We start from the raw sequence: 17,017 nt of genomic DNA on the forward strand, positions 1-17,017 counted from the left end.
TCCCGTTAGTTGTTTAATTGTCCACCACCATTCACGACTGGATGTGGCAGGACTGCAGAGCTTTGATCTGATCCGTTGGTTGTGGAATCTGTCCATAGCATGTTGCTTCCGCTGTTTAGCATGCATGTAGTCCTGTGTTGTAGCACCAGGTTGGCACCTCATTTTTAGGTATGCCTGGTGCTGCTCCTGGCATGCTCTTCTACACTCCTCATTGAACCAGGGTTGATACCTTGGCTTGTTGGTAATGGTAGAGTGAGGAATATGCCGGGCCATGAGGTTCCAGATTGTGCTGGAATACAATTCTGCTGCTGCTGATGGCCCACAGCGCCTCATGGATGCCCAGTTTTGAGCTGCTCGATCTATTCTGAATCTATCCCATTTAGCACGGTGATGGTGCCACACAACACATTGGATGGTGTCCTCAGTGCGAAGACGGGACTTCGTCTCCACGAGGACTGTGCGGTGGTCACTCCTACCAATACTGTCATGGACAGATGCATTTGTGACAGGTAGATTGGTAAGGACGAGTTCAAGTAAGTTTTTCCCTCATGTTGGTTCTCTCACCACCTGCCGCAGGCCCAGTCTGGCAGCTATGTCCTTCAGGACTCAGCCAGCTCGGTCAGTAGTGGTGCTACCGAGCCACTCTTGGTGATGGACATTGAAGTCCCCCACCCAGAGTACATTCCGTGCCCTTGCTACCCTCAGTATTTCCTCCAAGTGGTGTTGAACATGGAGGAGGACTGATTCATCAGCTGAGGGAGGGCGGTCGTTGGTAATCAGCAGGAGGTTTCCTTGCCCATGTTTGTCCTGATGCCATGAGATTTCATGGGGTCCAGTGTCAATGTTGAGGATTCCCAGGGCCACTCCCCGCTGACTGTATATCACTGTACCGCCACCTCTGCCGGTGGGACAGGACATACCCAGGGATGGTGATGGAAGAGTCTGGGATGTTGGCTGAAAGGTATGATTCTGTGAGTATGGCTATGTCAGGCTGTTGCTTGACTAGTCTGTGGGACAGCTCTCCCAATTTTGGCACAAGTCCCCAGATGATAGTGAGGAGGACTTTGCAGGGTCGACTGGGCTTGGTTTGCCTTTGTCGTGTCCGGTGCCTAGTGGTCCGATGCCGGGTGGTCCGTCCAGTTTTATTCTTATTATGACTTTTTTTTAAAGCTAGATTGTACAACTGAGTGGCTTGCTAGGCCATTTCAGAGGGCAATTTAGAATCAACCACATTGCTGTGGGTCTGGAGTCACATGTAGGCCAGACCGGGTAAGGACGGCAGGTTTCCTTCCCTAAAGGACATTAGTGAACCAGATGGGTTTTTACGACAATCGGTAATTTCATGGCCATGGGTGGTGGAAGGCTGCTGACCTTCAATTGAGAAGACTGCAGATGGCCTTGGAGGACGACCTCGAGCAGCTCTGGGCCGAGAGAGTCTGACTTCAGACTGCACCATCTCATCCTGGGCTGCAGCAGTCTGGGTTGGCTGGCTGACAGACAACAGCTAGGGCATTGGCGGAGTGAGAGCTGTTATCCTGAGAGAGGACAGCAGGTTCGTCTTCCATGTCGCCACTGCCACTCTCCCGGGGCGGCGCCTCAGCAATCCTGGTGATTGGAGAACAGATTGCTGAACTGCTGTGATGCCCTGGAAGCCCCTTTCAAATGTGGTACCCAGAGCCACCTTAGCAGCGGTCTGAGCTTCCAAGGCAACAGTCAGAGCTCAAATCCAACAGTCAGACCTTTGATGGCAGATGGTTGTGCTGCAATGGAAGCTGTTACATTGGTCATCAGACACTATATCATGGTGGGTTCCACAGGTGTGCTGATGGAAGTGACCACCCGTTCCACGTGGGAAAGAATGGGCTCCAAGCTCAGCGCAAAGCCCTGTGCCAAGTTGGAATTCGACTCCTCCATGCTCCTTGACATTGTGCGTAGGGTTTCTAGCAGGCTTTCTAGTGCACCAAGCGTTTGGTTGTGTACGCCCATCAGGCTTCTTCTGTAGCCTAGCCCATCAAAGTCATCATTTGACTCCTCTGCAGCAGAGCTAGGGTGCAATCTCGCCCTCCAGCAAGTTGGCACTTGCAGTATCCTTTCCCCCGCCATGGCTCCTGCGCACATGTGCAGATCTCTCCTCTATCCTAGCCTCTAAAATACATGCATTGTCAGTCTCTGAGCTGGTGGCTGTGAGTGTAAGATCGAGTGACGGTGTGTCTTCATCATCACTGTCTTCTTCCTCTGCCTCTTCTAACTGAGCAAATCCAGTTCTTGGGCATCTAAAATGACAAAGGGACATGGGTTCAGTTGTGGTGAGGGGAGAGGAGAAAGTAAGACGTGCGTGCTTACACCATCTGCAGCACGTTAGTCAGCAAAGATTGTGCGATGAGGGAGAAGTGGGAAGCGAGAAGGAGGATTAGGTATGCAGAGACCCTCATCATCGACCCCTCCAGCACCACCAGTGGCCACGGCCTCAGCGATAGCCTTTCCAATGATGGCCAGCACTGTGTCCTCCATGGGAGTTAAGACATGTAGGCACGCTTGTCCTCCTCCTATTCTTTCTTGCTGCCTACTGTTGTGCGCCACCTTCTCCTGCAAGAAAAAGGGAAGTGTGTCAGTGAGTGTCCTGCATGATGTTTGGGTGATGTAGCTGTCATGGTTGAATAGATGCCAGTGTGTGTGATGTGTGAGTTGTGAGGCTCGCAACAGTGGTATGTGTGAGGGTGAAGCATCTGTTTTAAATGGTTGAGTACTGATTGGAAGAGATTGTTGGTAGGTGGGTGATTGGGTGTTATGCATTGAGCAGTGGATGAGGCTAGTGGTGCAGTTGGTAGGATATGCCATGTTCTTGGTGCTATGTTCCTGGCATTTACCTCCTCTGCTACTTCCTCCCACTGCCTCTTCAGCATATGTGTGGAGGGCCTCTTGCCCTCCTGTGGATACAGGATGCCCCTCCTTCTATCCACCTCTTGCACAAAGGCTTCTAGTGCATCATCAGAGAACCTTGGTGCACGCTCTCTCGCAAGCGCAGCCATTTTTCAAAGTATCACAGCCCAGGAATCACTTTTCAAACAACTTGCAGCCACAGTGCACCTCCTCTTTAAGAGATGCAAGTTACCTTTAAGTAGTGCTAGCCACTCACGATATTGGGACCAGCACTGATGCGTGCACCCAATCAACAGCGTAGGTAGCACTGGCTGAATGCAGCAATCATTTAAAACAGCAGGCAGCACGAATGTTACATGCTGCCTGCATCACAATGAACAGGCGCGGGTTAATCGCGTATCGCGATCCCAGTGCCTGTTCGGGGGTTATCCAATTTAACCCCCATCTTTTTTATATATAAATGTAAGGAATCTTACAACACCAGGTTATAGTCCGACAGTTTTATTTTATATATAGAGTGAGAAACATGCGTAAATGATAAACTTTTGAGTATTTTCTGAGATAGCTTCTGTTTGCTTGTAGAAATGTATCTTTATTAAGGACGGTATAAGTTGACAAACTCACTGATTAGTGCACTGAAGGGTAAATTTTCTACATCTCCGCTCCTGGCAGACACTGAGGACTCACATCGAGAAAATGTGCACACTCAGCCCATGATAAGAAATAGGAGCAGGAGTAGGCCAATCGGCCCCTCGAGCCTGCTCTGCCATTCAATAAGATCATGGCTGATCTGATCCTAACTTCAAATCTAAAGAACACAACAAGTAGGAGCAGGACCCGGCCACTCAGCCCCTGGGCCCGCTCCGCCACCCACAGGGCCTTGACCGATCCGAACTCAGCTTCATGTCCAATTTCCTGCCCGCTCCCCATAACCCCATGATTATCCATCCATTCATTTTAAGAAGCAGAAATTTTATCCTTAAATGCTTTAAAGCAGGAATATTAAAGGCAGAAAGCTGTTGACAATGAGGAAGGCAGTGGGTGGGGGGATTTGAGGGCACAAAAAGAGCTGTGGACAGGTTGAGGGAGGAAGCGGATAGGCGATGAACCTGGTGGGGAGTATGGGTTAGAGGGTTTGAAATGAGCCGATGGCATTTTGGGTCCCATTGTCCTCAGCCCTCCTTCCCCACAAGGTTGCTGGTCCCTTCCGCCCCCCCCGCCCTCACCCACACACTGCCAGTTCACAACAACCCCCAATAATTCTAAACTCTGGCCCCCTTCAATGCTTCAAAACCCTCTCCCCAGTCCTGCAGGATCCCAGGACCTCTTCCCTAGACTTCCCCCACTCACCATTCTTGTGACCTTCATCCATTATCAGTGCTCACAAATTTCTGGAGTGTTTCTGGTGCACCTGATCCCCTGACAGCCCCAAATCAGCCAAGCACTGAAACCACCCTTCCAAATGCTGCCAGAACCGCTCTCCCAGTGACTCTAAATCCCAGGACCTACACTTGTGTTTCAATTAATTTCCGTTCCAGTATCCCTAGAGTCTTGGGACCCTTTTCTGGTGCTCCCTGACCTTGGGACCTCTCTCATAGAATCACAGAAAATTTACAGCACAGAAGGAGGCCATTCGGCCCATCGTGTCCGCGCCGGCTGAAAATGAGCCACCCAGACTAATCCCACTTTCCAGCACTTGGTCCGTAGCCTTGTAGGTTATGGCACTTCAGGTGCATATACAGGTACTTTTTAAATGTGATGAGGGTTTCTGCCTCTACCATCCTTTAAGGCAGTGAGTTCCAGACCCTTACTACCCTCTGGGTAAAAAAAAATTTCCTCAGCTCTCTTCTAATCTTTCTACCAATCACTTTAAATTTTTGCCCCCAGGTTATTGACCTCTCTGCTAAGGTGTGGAGATGCCGGTGATGGACTGGGGTTGACAATTGTAAACAATTTTACAACACCAAGTTATAGTCCAGCAATTTTATTTTAAATTCACAAGCTTTCGGAGGCTTCCTCCTTCCTCAGGTGAATGTTGTGGAAATGAAATCCTCGAAATGAAATCGCATTTATAAATCACAGAACAATGCTTGGTGATTACAGACAGCTTGGTGATTACAGGACTCCTCCAGAGGGTCGCTGCCCTCAGCTGGGACATGTATGCTCAAGCTGTCAGGAAATGCGTCAATGCCAGATTCATCAGCCGCACTCAGAAGACAGTCCAGAATGTCACCCGAGCACAACGCAACGCCATCAACGCTCTCAAGACCAACCGCAACATCGTCATCAAACCAGCGGACAAAGGAGGAGCCATCGTCATACAGAACAGAACGGACTATTGCAAAGAAGCATACCGACAACTGGACAACCAGGAACACTACAGACGGTTACCCGCAGATCCGACCAAAGAACACACCCACCAGCTCAACAAACTGATCAAGACCTTCGATCCAGACCTTCGATCCAGACCTTCGATCCAGACCTTCGATCCAGACCTTCGATCCAGACCTTCGATCCAGACCTTCGATCCAGACCTTCGATCCAGACCTTCAAAACATCCTACGCACTCTCATCCCACGTACTCCCTGCGTGGGAGACTTCTACTGCCTCCCAAAGATACACAAAGCCAACACACCCAGACGTCCTATCGTATCAGGCAACGGAACCCTGTGTGAGAACCTCTCTGGATACATCGAGGGCATCCTGAAACCCATCGTACAGGGAACCCCCAGCTTCTGTCGCGACACTACAGACTTCCTACAAAAACTCAGTACCCACGGACCAGTTGAACCAGGAACACTTCTCACCACGATGGACGTCTCGGCACTCTACACCAGTATCCCCCACGATGACGGCATCGCTGCGACAGCATCAATACTCAACACCAACAACAGCCAATCTCCAGACGCCATCCTACAACTCATCCGCTTCATCCTGGATCACAATGTCTTCACCTTCAATAACCAGTTCTTTACCAAAACACACGGAACAGCCATGGGGACCAAATACGCACCCCAATACGCCAACATTTTCATGCACAAGTTCGAGCAGGACTTCTTCACTGCACAGGACCTCCAACCAACACTATACACCAGATACATCGACGACATTTTCTTTCTATGGACCCACGGCGAGGAATCACTAAAGAGACTACACGATAACATCAACAAGTTCCATCCCACCATCAAGCTCACCATGGACTACTCCTCAGAATCAGTTTCTTTCTTGGACACACGAATCTCCATCAAAGACGGGCACCTCAGCACCTCACTCTACCGCAAGCCCACGGACAACCTCACGATGCTCCACTTTTCCAGCTTCCACCCTAACCACGTCAAAGAGGCCATCCCCTATGGACAGGCCCTGCGAATACACAGGGTCTGCTCAGACGAGGAGGAATGCGATGGACACCTACAGACGCTGAAAGACGCCCTAGTAAGAACGGGATATGACGCTCGACTCATCGATCGACAGTTCCGACGGGCCACAGCGAAAAATCGCATAGACCTCCTCAGGAGACTAACACGGGACGCAACCAACAGAGTACCCTTTGTCGTCCAGTACTTCCCCGGAGCGGAGAAACTACGCCATGTTCTCCGCAGCCTTCAACATGTCATCAATGACGACGAACACCTCGCTATGGGCATCCCCACACCTCCACTACTCGCCTTTAAACAGCCACCCAACCTCAAACAGACAATCGCTCGCAGCAAATTACCTAGCTTTCAGGAGAACAGCGTCCACGACACCACACATCCCTGCCACGGTAACCTCTGCAAGACATGCCAGATCATCGACACAGATAACACCATCACACGAGAGGACACTACCCACCAGGTGCATGGTTCATACTCCTGTGACTCGGCCAACGTTGTCTACCTCATATGTTGCAGGAAAGGATGCCCCAGAGCATGGTACATTGGCGAGACCATGCAGACGCTGCGACAACGGATGAACGGACACCGCGCAACAATCGCCAGACAGGAGGGTTCCCTCCCAGTCGGGGAACACTTCAGCAGTCAAGGACATTCAGCCACCGACCTTCAGGTAAGTGTACTCCAAGGTGGCCTTCGAGACACACGACAACGCAAAATCATCAAGCAGAAATTGATAGCCAAGTTCCGCACCCATGAGGACGGCCTCAACCGGGATTTTGGGTTCATGTCACGCTACACGTTACCCCACCAGCGAACAAATGTTATCTGTTTTTAATATAACGGGTCAGTTGCTGTCTTTTCTATGTTTCTACCTCTCTATCTCTACTGTCTGTAATCACCAAGCATTGTTCTGTGATTTATAAATGCGATTTCATTTCGAGGATTTCATTTCCACAACATTCACCTGAGGAAGGAGGAAGCCTCCGAAAGCTTGTGAATTTAAAATAAAATTGCTGGACTATAACTTGGTGTTGTAAAATTGTTTACAATTCTCTGCTAAGGGAAATAGATCCTTCCTATCCACTCTATCTGGGCCCCTCATAATTTTGTACACCTCAATTAAATCACCCCTCAGCCTCCTCTGTTCCAAGGAATACAACCCCAGCCTATCCAATCTTTCCTCATAGCTAAAATTCTCCAGCCCTGGCAACATCCTTGTAAATCTTCTCTGTACTCTCTCTAGTGCAATTACATCTTTCCGTAATGTGGTGACCAGAACTTTACACAGCACTCAAGCTGTGGCTTAACTAGTGTTTTATACAGTTCTAGTATAACCTCCCTACTCTTATATTCTATGCCTCGGCTAATAAAGGAAAGTATCCCGTATGCCTTCTTAATCACCTTATCTACCTGTCCTGCTAACTTCAGGGATCTGTGGACATGCACTCCACGATCCCTCTGTTCCGCTACACCTCTCAGTATCCTCCCATTTATTGTGTATTCCCTTGTTGTTTGCCCTCCCCAAATGCATTACCTCACACTTCTCCGGACTGAAATCCATTTGCCACTTTTCTGCCCACCTGACCCGTCCATTGATATCTTCCTGCAATCTACAGCTTTCCTCCTCACTATCAGCCACACGGCCAATTTTTGTATCATCTGCAAACTTCTTAATCCTGCCCCCTACATTTAAGTCCAAATCATTAATATATACCACAAAAAGTAAGGGACCTACTACTGAGCCCAGCGGAACCCACTGGAAACAGCCTTCCAGTAACAAAAACACCCGTCGACCATTACCCTTTGCTCCCTGCCACTGAGCCAATTTTGGATCCAATTTGACACTTTGCCTTGGATCCCACGGGCTTGTACTTTTTTGACCAGACTGCCATGTGGGACCTTGTCAAAAGCCTTTCTAAAATCCATATAGACTACTTCAACTGCACTACCCTCATTGACCCTCCTTGTTACCTCCTCAAAAAATTCAATCAAGTTAGTCAGACATGACCGTCCCTTAAAAAAACCATGCTGACTATCCTTGATTAATCCGTGCCTTTCTAAGTGACTGTTTATCCTGTCCCTCAGAATTGATTCCAATAACTTGCCCACCACCAGTACTCTCCAAGTACTGCTAGACCCTTAGAACCTATCTTAGTACTGCTTAACTCTGAGCTCCCTTGTCAGAGCCTTTGGAACTCAGGGTCACCTCCAATGCTAATAATGTGTCCCTGGTATCACTGCTTGGCATGACACCCCTGTTTTTATAAAACCTCCAACTCGACATGAGCAATGCCACAGGAGATCTGCTAGTATACGATCTGGATTTAAGAGAAAATCTCGAAATTTGTTAATGACACCAAATTGGAGGTTGTGTGGCAAACTGTGATGAAGATTATGAAAGACTGAAGGAGGACATGGATCGATTGGTAGGACAGACAAATAGGTGACAGAAGTAGTTCATTGCAGGAAAATGTGAAGAAAGAATAGTAAACAATTTTACAACACCAAGTTATAGTCCAGCAATTTTATTTTAAATTCACAAGCTTTCGGAGGCTTCCTCCTTCGTCAGGTGAACGATGTGCAAAATGAAATCCTCGAAATGAAATCGCATTTATAATTCACAGAACAATGCTTGGTGAGTACAGACAGTTTTTTCAACTGCCCGTTGCCAAGGCAATCAGTGTGCAGACAGACAGGTGTTACCTGCCAGGTCTCAGAATATACAAATCACCAAAAAAAAACAACAAACAAAAACAGAGATAGAGAGGTAGAAACATAGAAAAGACAGCAACTGACCCGTTATATTAAAAACAGATAACATTTGTTCGCTGGTGGGGTAACGTGTAGCGTGACATGAACCCAAGATCCCGGTTGAGGCCGTCCTCATGGGTGCGGAACTTGGCTATCAATTTCTGCTCGACGATTTTGCGTTGTCGTGTGTCTCGAAGGCCGCCTTGGAGTACGCTTACCCGAAGGTCGGTGGATGAATGTCCATGACTGCTGAAGTGTTCCCCGACTGGGAGGGAACCCTCCTGTTTGGCGATTGTCGCGCGGTGTCCGTTCATCCGTTGTCGCAGCGTCTGCATGTGCATGGTTCATACTCCTGTGACTCGGCCAACGTTGCCTACCTCATACGTTGCAGGAAAGGATGCCCCAGAGCATGGTACATTGGCGAGACCATGCAGACGCTGCGACAACGGATGAACGGACACCGCGCAACAATCGCCAAACAGGAGGGTTCTCTCCCAGTCGGGGAACACTTCAGCAGTCATGGACATTCATCCACCGACCTTCGGGTAAGCGTACTCCAAGGCGGCCTTCGAGACACACGACAACGCAAAATCGTCGAGCAGAAATTGATAGCCAAGTTCCGCACCCATGAGGACGGCCTCAACCGGGATCTTGGGTTCATGTCACGCTACACGTTACCCCACCAGCGAACAAATGTTATCTGTTTTTAATATAACGGGTCAGTTGCTGTCTTTTCTATGTTTCTACCTCTCTATCTCTGTTTTTTTTTTGTTTGTTGTTTTTTTTTGGTGATTTGTATATTCTGAGACCTGGCAGGTAACACCTGTCTGTCTGCACACTGATTGCCTTGGCAACGGGCAGTTGAAAAAACTGTCTGTACTCAACAAGCATTGTTCTGTGAATTATAAATGCGATTTCATTTCGAGGATTTCATTTTGCACATCGTTCACCTGACGAAGGAGGAAGCCTCCGAAAGCTTGTGAATTTAAAATAAAATTGCTGGACTATAACTTGGTGTTGTAAAATTGTTTACAATTGTCAACCCCAGTCCATCACCGGCATCTCCACATCAAGAAAGAATAGGGAAAGGAAGTACTTTTTAAATGGTTAAATTTTAAATGAGTAATGGAATAGAGGGACCTTGGTGTGCATAGACACAGGTCAAGAATGGTCGAAGTAGAAGTGAACAGACCATTAAAAAAGGCAAATGTAATCCTTGGTTTTTTTAAATAGAGGCACAGGATACAAAAGTAAGACAGTAATGTTGAACTCATACAAGACCTGTGCTAAGCTGCAGTTGGAGTATTGTATGCCATTTTGGGCATCCCATTACATGAAGAATATAAAAGCAATGGAAAAGGTATAGTGTAGATACACTAGGACATTCCCAGGGATAAGCGATTAAAGTTATGAAGGGAATTTTGAAGTTACATTTTTTTTTTCAAACTAGACCGTAGGAAGTTACAGGTTAATCTGAGAGATCTTCAAGATTATGACGATTTATAAGGTAAATAGTGAAAGGTTGTTTCCACTGGTCAATGACAAAAAGGCTCAAATTTAAGATCCATCACAGGAAGAATTTAAGGGAAGGTTAGAAAAATGTCTTCACAGAGTGTTTAGAATGTGGAATTTTCTGCCACAAACCCCTGCTGAAGCAGAGTCCATAAATTCTTTTAAAAGGGAACTAGTTAGTTGTTTGAAAAAGAGGAACATTAAAAGGTATGGGGAGCAAACAGGAGAGTGGAATTAGAGTAAGTGGTTAAAGTGGAGAAAAACACCTGATGGATGAAGGCTCTGTTTCTATGCTGTAACAATCGAAATTAAGATTTTACAAAATGTCAACACAACTGCAAAATTTTCCAGCAAGTTCTTCAAAGTGCATCCCCCAGATGAAATAAGTATTTAACCCTGAAATGCCTCATGTTAAAATGCAGTGGTACCTAGCAATGTCATGCAAATCCCAAATTCATGCTGGGACAAAAATTTAAGTGCAAATGGAGCTTATCTGTCAGTATGAATTATCAACCATTTTACCTGGATTCACAAAAGCATAATTAGTGGTCCGTTACCTCTAGTTGATTGTCGATATTCAGAATGAGAGCCCACATATCCGCACGCAGTCCTGTTGGACAACCCTGTCGAATGTACTGCTGAGCTGCAGCACTGTCTTGTTCAGACAAAACTACAGGCAAACAAAAGATAAGTTTAGCATGACAAACTGAATGAACGTCAAAAGCCACATCTAGGCTGTTGCAATATTTTCTAATGAAATAAGATGTAAAGGAAATTTTTAAAAAAGGAACTGGAACAAGGCTGGCTATAACTACATTTGCTTGAAACACAACTTCTATACTCACTATGTGGTTAGAATAGAATATGTACTGGTTTTTCCATATGCATTACCTTTCAAATAGTATCTGTAAACATTTACACTGTATATTTTTTTAATTCATGAATTAGTTTAGACAACCACTTGCACCTTTTTGCAAGTCTTGAAGCTAATATATATAAGTTTTATGTAATAATTTCCAAATTGGTCTTGAAACATAGCAAAGAACTTAAATTTATAAACAATTTCTTAAGAGTTGCAGGTAATTATTTTTTAAAAAAGAAATCAGTGGAATGCATTTCTATTCTACTTGTGGTCTCTATACAAACAAAAAATGTTGTTACTTTAATATGTCCGACATCATGCAGATTATTTTTTTTCCAATTATGTTAGGCCACATACAGAGTGAAGCCAGAGGGAACTGTAACAAGGATAGGTGCCTCTCAAATTTGCCCCGTATGACTGCAGGGAGCATATAAAGACTTGGATAAATAACAGCAGCATTCCAACATGTGTGTCAATATTTCCCAGACAAATGCACACTCCAGCAACCATGATTCAGCAATTCAATTTGGTTGCGTATTTATAAAGGACGGAGTTTCAGGAGATAACATTCAGAAACAAGAGGAGTGGTGTGTGAAGTAGCATTTTGTGTGGACTTTGATACAAAACGTCAAAGTGAAATTGCAGCACGTATCATGTTTCTCGCATAGATGTTAAGCTCAGGCTTCAAGGATAGCAACCCTTCATATGTTGCTGCAGTTATGACCTTGTGGCAGATTGACAGCTCAGCCACATCTCTCCAGTGTCAGAGAATTAATTCTTGCATGAAATCCACTGGTTTGAATGACTATAGATTGAGTCCAAGAGCAAAAAACTTTTATTTTTCTATAACCTGCCAAACAGGTTTACAATATTTCATCACTAGGTTTTGTCGAACACTGAAAATACGGGTTATGTGCAATTACAAATGCTGGCCTGCAGCAGTATTTAATTTTATTCCAACTGTCAGAAATATAAACGAGTCACCAATATCATGTATAGTACTGTACACATATTTGATACAATTAGTTGTCCTATTTCTCATTTATAATGAGAAAATGAGGCACGTAATCTTAATAAGATTAAAATAGTAGTTAATTGCAAGCTACGTGTAGATTGTAGTAGTGAATAGACAATACAGGAGTTATCAAAAATTATAAAGGACAAGTTTAGTGCCTGTTGCATTTGCCTTTGGATACTTTAGTGTATGCGATGCGAGTCAGGTGGTTTTCTCTTGTCTCTCTCTCCCAAAGGCTAAATCTTTTATACATTGAAAATGGTGCATATTTGCAATATTCTGAGGGCACTGCACCAATAGGTGCCATTCATAGTATCGGAACAGAAGGCCATTCGGCCCATCATGCCTCTTTGGTAGAGCTATCCAACCAGTCCCATTCCCCTGCTCTATCCCCACAACCCTGTAATTTTTTTCCCTTAGAGTATTTATTCAATTCCCTTTTGAAAGTTACTATTGAATCTGCTTGCACCACCCTTTCAGGCAGTGCATTCCAGATCATAACAACTCACTGCGTAAAAAAAGGTTTCCAAATGTCATCTCTGGTTCTAATATCAGTAAAAGGGAAAATGCTAGAGTCAATTATAATGGATGTGATAACAGGACACTTAGAAAATATCAACAGGATTAGACAAAGTCAATACAGATTTATGAAAGGGAAATCATGTTTGACAAACCTACTGGAGTTTTTTGAGGATGTAACTGGTAGAATAGATAAGGGAGAACCAGTGGATGTAGAAACATAGAAACATAGAAAATAGGAGCAAGAGTACACCATTCGGCCCTTTGGGCCTGCTCCGCCATTCAAAATGATCATGGCTGATCGTCTAACTCAGTACCCTGTTCCCGCTTTTTCCCCATATCCCTTGATCCCTCTGGCATTAAGAAATATATCTATCTCCTTCTTGAATACATCTAATGACTTGGCCTCCACTGCCTTCTGTGGTAGAGAATTCCACAGGTTCACCACCCTCTGAGTTATAAATGGCATACCCCGTATCCTGAGACTGTGAACCCTGGTTCTGGACTCCCCAGCCATCGGGAACATCCTCCCTGCATCTAGTCTGTCTAGTCCTGGTGGAATTTTATATGTTTCGATGAGATCACCTCTCATTCTTCTAAACTCTAGTGAATATAGGCCTAGTCGACCCAATCTCTCCTCATACGTCAGTCCTGCCATCCCAGGAATCAATCTGGTAAACCTTTGTTGCACTCCCTCCATGGCAAGGACATCCTTCCTCAGATAAGGAGACCAAAACTGCACACAATACTCCAGATGTGGTCTCACCAAGGCCCTGTATAACTGCAGTAAGAAATCCCTGTTCCTGTACTCAAATCCTCTTGCAATGAAGGCCAACATACCATTCACCTTCCTAACTGCTTGCTGCACCTGAATGCTCGCTTTCAACGACTGGTGTACAAGGACACCCAGGTCTCATTGCACCTCCCCTTTTCCCAATCTATCACCATTCAGACAATAATCTGTCTTTCTGTTTTTACAACCAAAGTGGATAACTTCACATTTATCCACATTGTACTGCATCTGCCATGTTCTTGCCCACTCACCCAACTTGTCTAAATCACATTGGAGCCTCTTTGCATCCTCCTCACAGCTCACATTCCACCCCAGCTTTGTGTCGTCTGCAAACTTGGAAAAGTTACATTCTGTTCCCTCATCCAAATCATTGATATATATTGTGAATAGCTGGGGCCCAAGCACTGATCCCTGTGATACCCCATTAGTCACTGCCTGCCACCTGGAAAAAGACCTGTTTATTCCTATTCTCTGTTTCCTGTCTGTCAACATATTCTCAATCCATGCCAGTATATTCCCCCCAATCCCATGTGCTTTAATTTTGCACACTAACCTCTTGTGTGGGACCTTACCAAAAGCCTTCTGAAAATCCAAGCACACCACATCCACTGGTTCGCCCCTATCCTACTAGTTATCTCCTCAAAAAACCCCAGTAGATTTGTTAAGCATGATTTCCCTTTCATAAACCCATGCTGACTTTCTCCAATCCCATGAATGCCTTCCAAGTGTTCTGTTATCACATCCTTTATAATAGATTCTAGCATTTTCCCCACTACTGATGTTAGGCTAACTGGTCTGTAATTCTCTGTTTTTTCTCTCCCTCCTTTTTTAAATAGTGGGGTTACATTTGCCACCCTCCAATCTGTAGGAACTGTTCCAGAGTTTATTTGGATTTTCAGAAGGTCTTTGATAAAATCCCACATAAGAGGTTAGTGTGCAAAATGGGATTGGGGGTAATATACTGGCATGGATTGAAAATTGGTTAACAGACAGGAAACAGAGAGTAGCAATAAATGGGTCTTTTTGGGATGGCAGACAGTGACTAGTGGGGTACCGCAGGGATCAGTTCTTGGGCCCCAGCTATTCTCAACATATATCAATGATTTGGATGAGGGAATCAAATGTAATATTTCCAAATTTGCTGACGACACAAAACTAGGTGGGATCATGAGTTGTGAGGAGGATGCAAAGAGGCTTCAAGGCGATTTAGACAAGTTGAGTGAGTGGGCAAATACATGGCAGATGCAGTATAATGTGGATAAATGTGAATTTATCCACTTCGGAAGGAAAAACAGAAAGGCAGAGTATTATTTAAATGGTGATAGATTGGGAAATGTTGATGTACAAAGGGACTTGGGTGTCCTTGTACACCAGTCACTGAAAGCAAACATGCAGGTGCAGCAAGCAGTTAGGAAGGCAAATGGTACGTTGGCCTTCATTGCAAGAGGATTTGAGTACAGGAGCAAGGATGTCTTACTGCAGTTATACAGGGTCTTGGTGAGACCACACCTGGAGTATTGTGTGCAGTTTTGGTCTCCTTACCTAAGAAAGGATGTACTTGCCATAGAGGGAGTGCAGCGAAGGTTCACCAGACTGATCCCTGGGATGGCAGGACTGTCATATAAGGAGAGATTGGGTCGACTCAGCCTGTATTGACTCGAGTTTTAAAGATTGAGAGGGCATCTTATTGAAACTTATAACATTCTAACAGGGCTAGACAAACTTTTTTTTTTATTCGTTCATGGGATGTGGGCATCGCTGCAAAGCTGGCATTTATTGCCCATCCCTAATTGCCCTTGAGAAGGTGGTGGTGAGCCGCCTTCTTGAACCGCTGCAGTCCGTGTGGTGAAGGTTCCCCCACAGTGCTGTTAGGAAGGGAGCTCCAGGATTTTGACCCAGCGACGATGAAGGAACGGCGATATATTTCCAAGTTGGGATGGTGTGTGACTTGGAGGGGAACGTGCAGGTGGTGTTGTTCCCATGTACCTGCTGCTCTTGTCCTTCAAGGTGGTAGAGGTCGCGGGTTTGGGAGGTGCTGTCGAAGTAGCCTTAGCGAGTTGCTGCAGTGCATCCTGTGGATGGTACACACTGCAGCCACAGTGCGCCGGTGGTGAAGGGAGTGAATGTTTAGGGTGGTGGATGGGGTGCCAATCAAGCGGGCTGCTTTGTCCTGGATGGTGTTGAGCTTCTTGAGTGTTGTTGGAGCTGCAGGGAGGATATTTCCCCTGGCTGTGGGGGGGGGGGGGTCCAGAACGAGGGGTCACAGTCTCAGGATACGGGGTAGGACATTTAGGACTGAGATGAGGAGAAATTTCTTCACTCAGAGGGTGGTGTACCTGTGGAATTCTCTACCACAGAAGGCTGTGGAGGCCAAGTGAATCTATTTAAGAAGGAGCTAGATAGATTTCTAGACACAAAAAGCATCAAGTGGTGTGGGGAGAGAGCGGGAATATGGTATTGAGATGGAGGATCAGCCATGATCATATTGAATGGCGGAGCAGGCTCGAAGGGCCAAATGGCCAACTCCTGCTCCTATTTTCTATGTTTCTAAACCCAAGTCCAGGTCATTAATATATATCAAAAAGTGCAATGGTTCTAACACTGACTCCTGGGGAACACTACTGTATACTTCCCTCCAGTGTGAAAAACAACCATTCACCACTACTCTGCTTTCTGTCTCTTAACTAATTTTGTATCCACACTGCCACTTTCCCTTTAATTTTGCCCAGTCTATTATGTGGTACTTTATCAAATGCCTTTTGAAAGTCAATATACACATCAACCCTCTCTGTTACTTCATCAAAGAACTCAATCAAGTTAGTCAAACTCAAGTTTCCTTTAACAAATCCATACTAACTTTCATTTATTAGCCCATTTTTTTTCCAAGTGACAATTAATTTTGACCTGGATTATTGTCTCTAAAAGTTTCCTCACCACCGACGTTAGGCTGAATGGCCTTTAATTGCCAGGTTCACTCTCCACTTTTTTGAACAGGAGTGTAACATTTGCAATCCTCCAGTCCTCTGGCACCGCCCTCATATCTGAGGAGGATTGGAATATTGTGGCCAGAGTCTCCATAATTACTGCTTTTACTTCCCTCAGTAACGTAGGGTGTATCCCATCTGGACTGAGTGACTTTTCTATTTTGAGTACTACCAATGTTTTAAGTACATCCTCTATCTATTTTTATCCTATCCAATATCATTACTAACTCCTCCTTTACTGCTACATTGGCAGCATCCTCTTCTCTAGTAAAGACCGATGTGAAATATTCATTTAGTACCTCAGTCATACCCTTTGGCGCCATG

At 45.5% G+C, this 17,017-nt stretch overlaps 1 protein-coding gene across 4 annotated transcripts in view; it reads right to left on the reverse strand.

Annotated features, from left to right (window-relative positions):
• Positions 1–17,017, reverse strand: part of tbc1d19 (TBC1 domain family, member 19) — a 132,804-nt gene that overhangs the window by 63,384 nt on the left and 52,403 nt on the right. For all 4 annotated transcript variants that reach the window (XR_010963675.1, XM_067989068.1, XM_067989055.1 and 1 more), the window contains one exon: positions 11,078–11,190. Coding sequence is in view for 3 of the 4 variants with exons in the window: in XM_067989068.1 (XP_067845169.1) it covers positions 11,078–11,190 (113 nt within the window). In the remaining variant the exon portion in view is untranslated. The remainder of the gene's footprint in view (positions 1–11,077; positions 11,191–17,017) is intronic.

The sequence above is a fragment of the Heptranchias perlo genome, chromosome 1, assembly GCF_035084215.1.
Source record: "Heptranchias perlo isolate sHepPer1 chromosome 1, sHepPer1.hap1, whole genome shotgun sequence".
Taxonomy (NCBI): Eukaryota; Metazoa; Chordata; class Chondrichthyes; order Hexanchiformes; family Hexanchidae; genus Heptranchias; species Heptranchias perlo.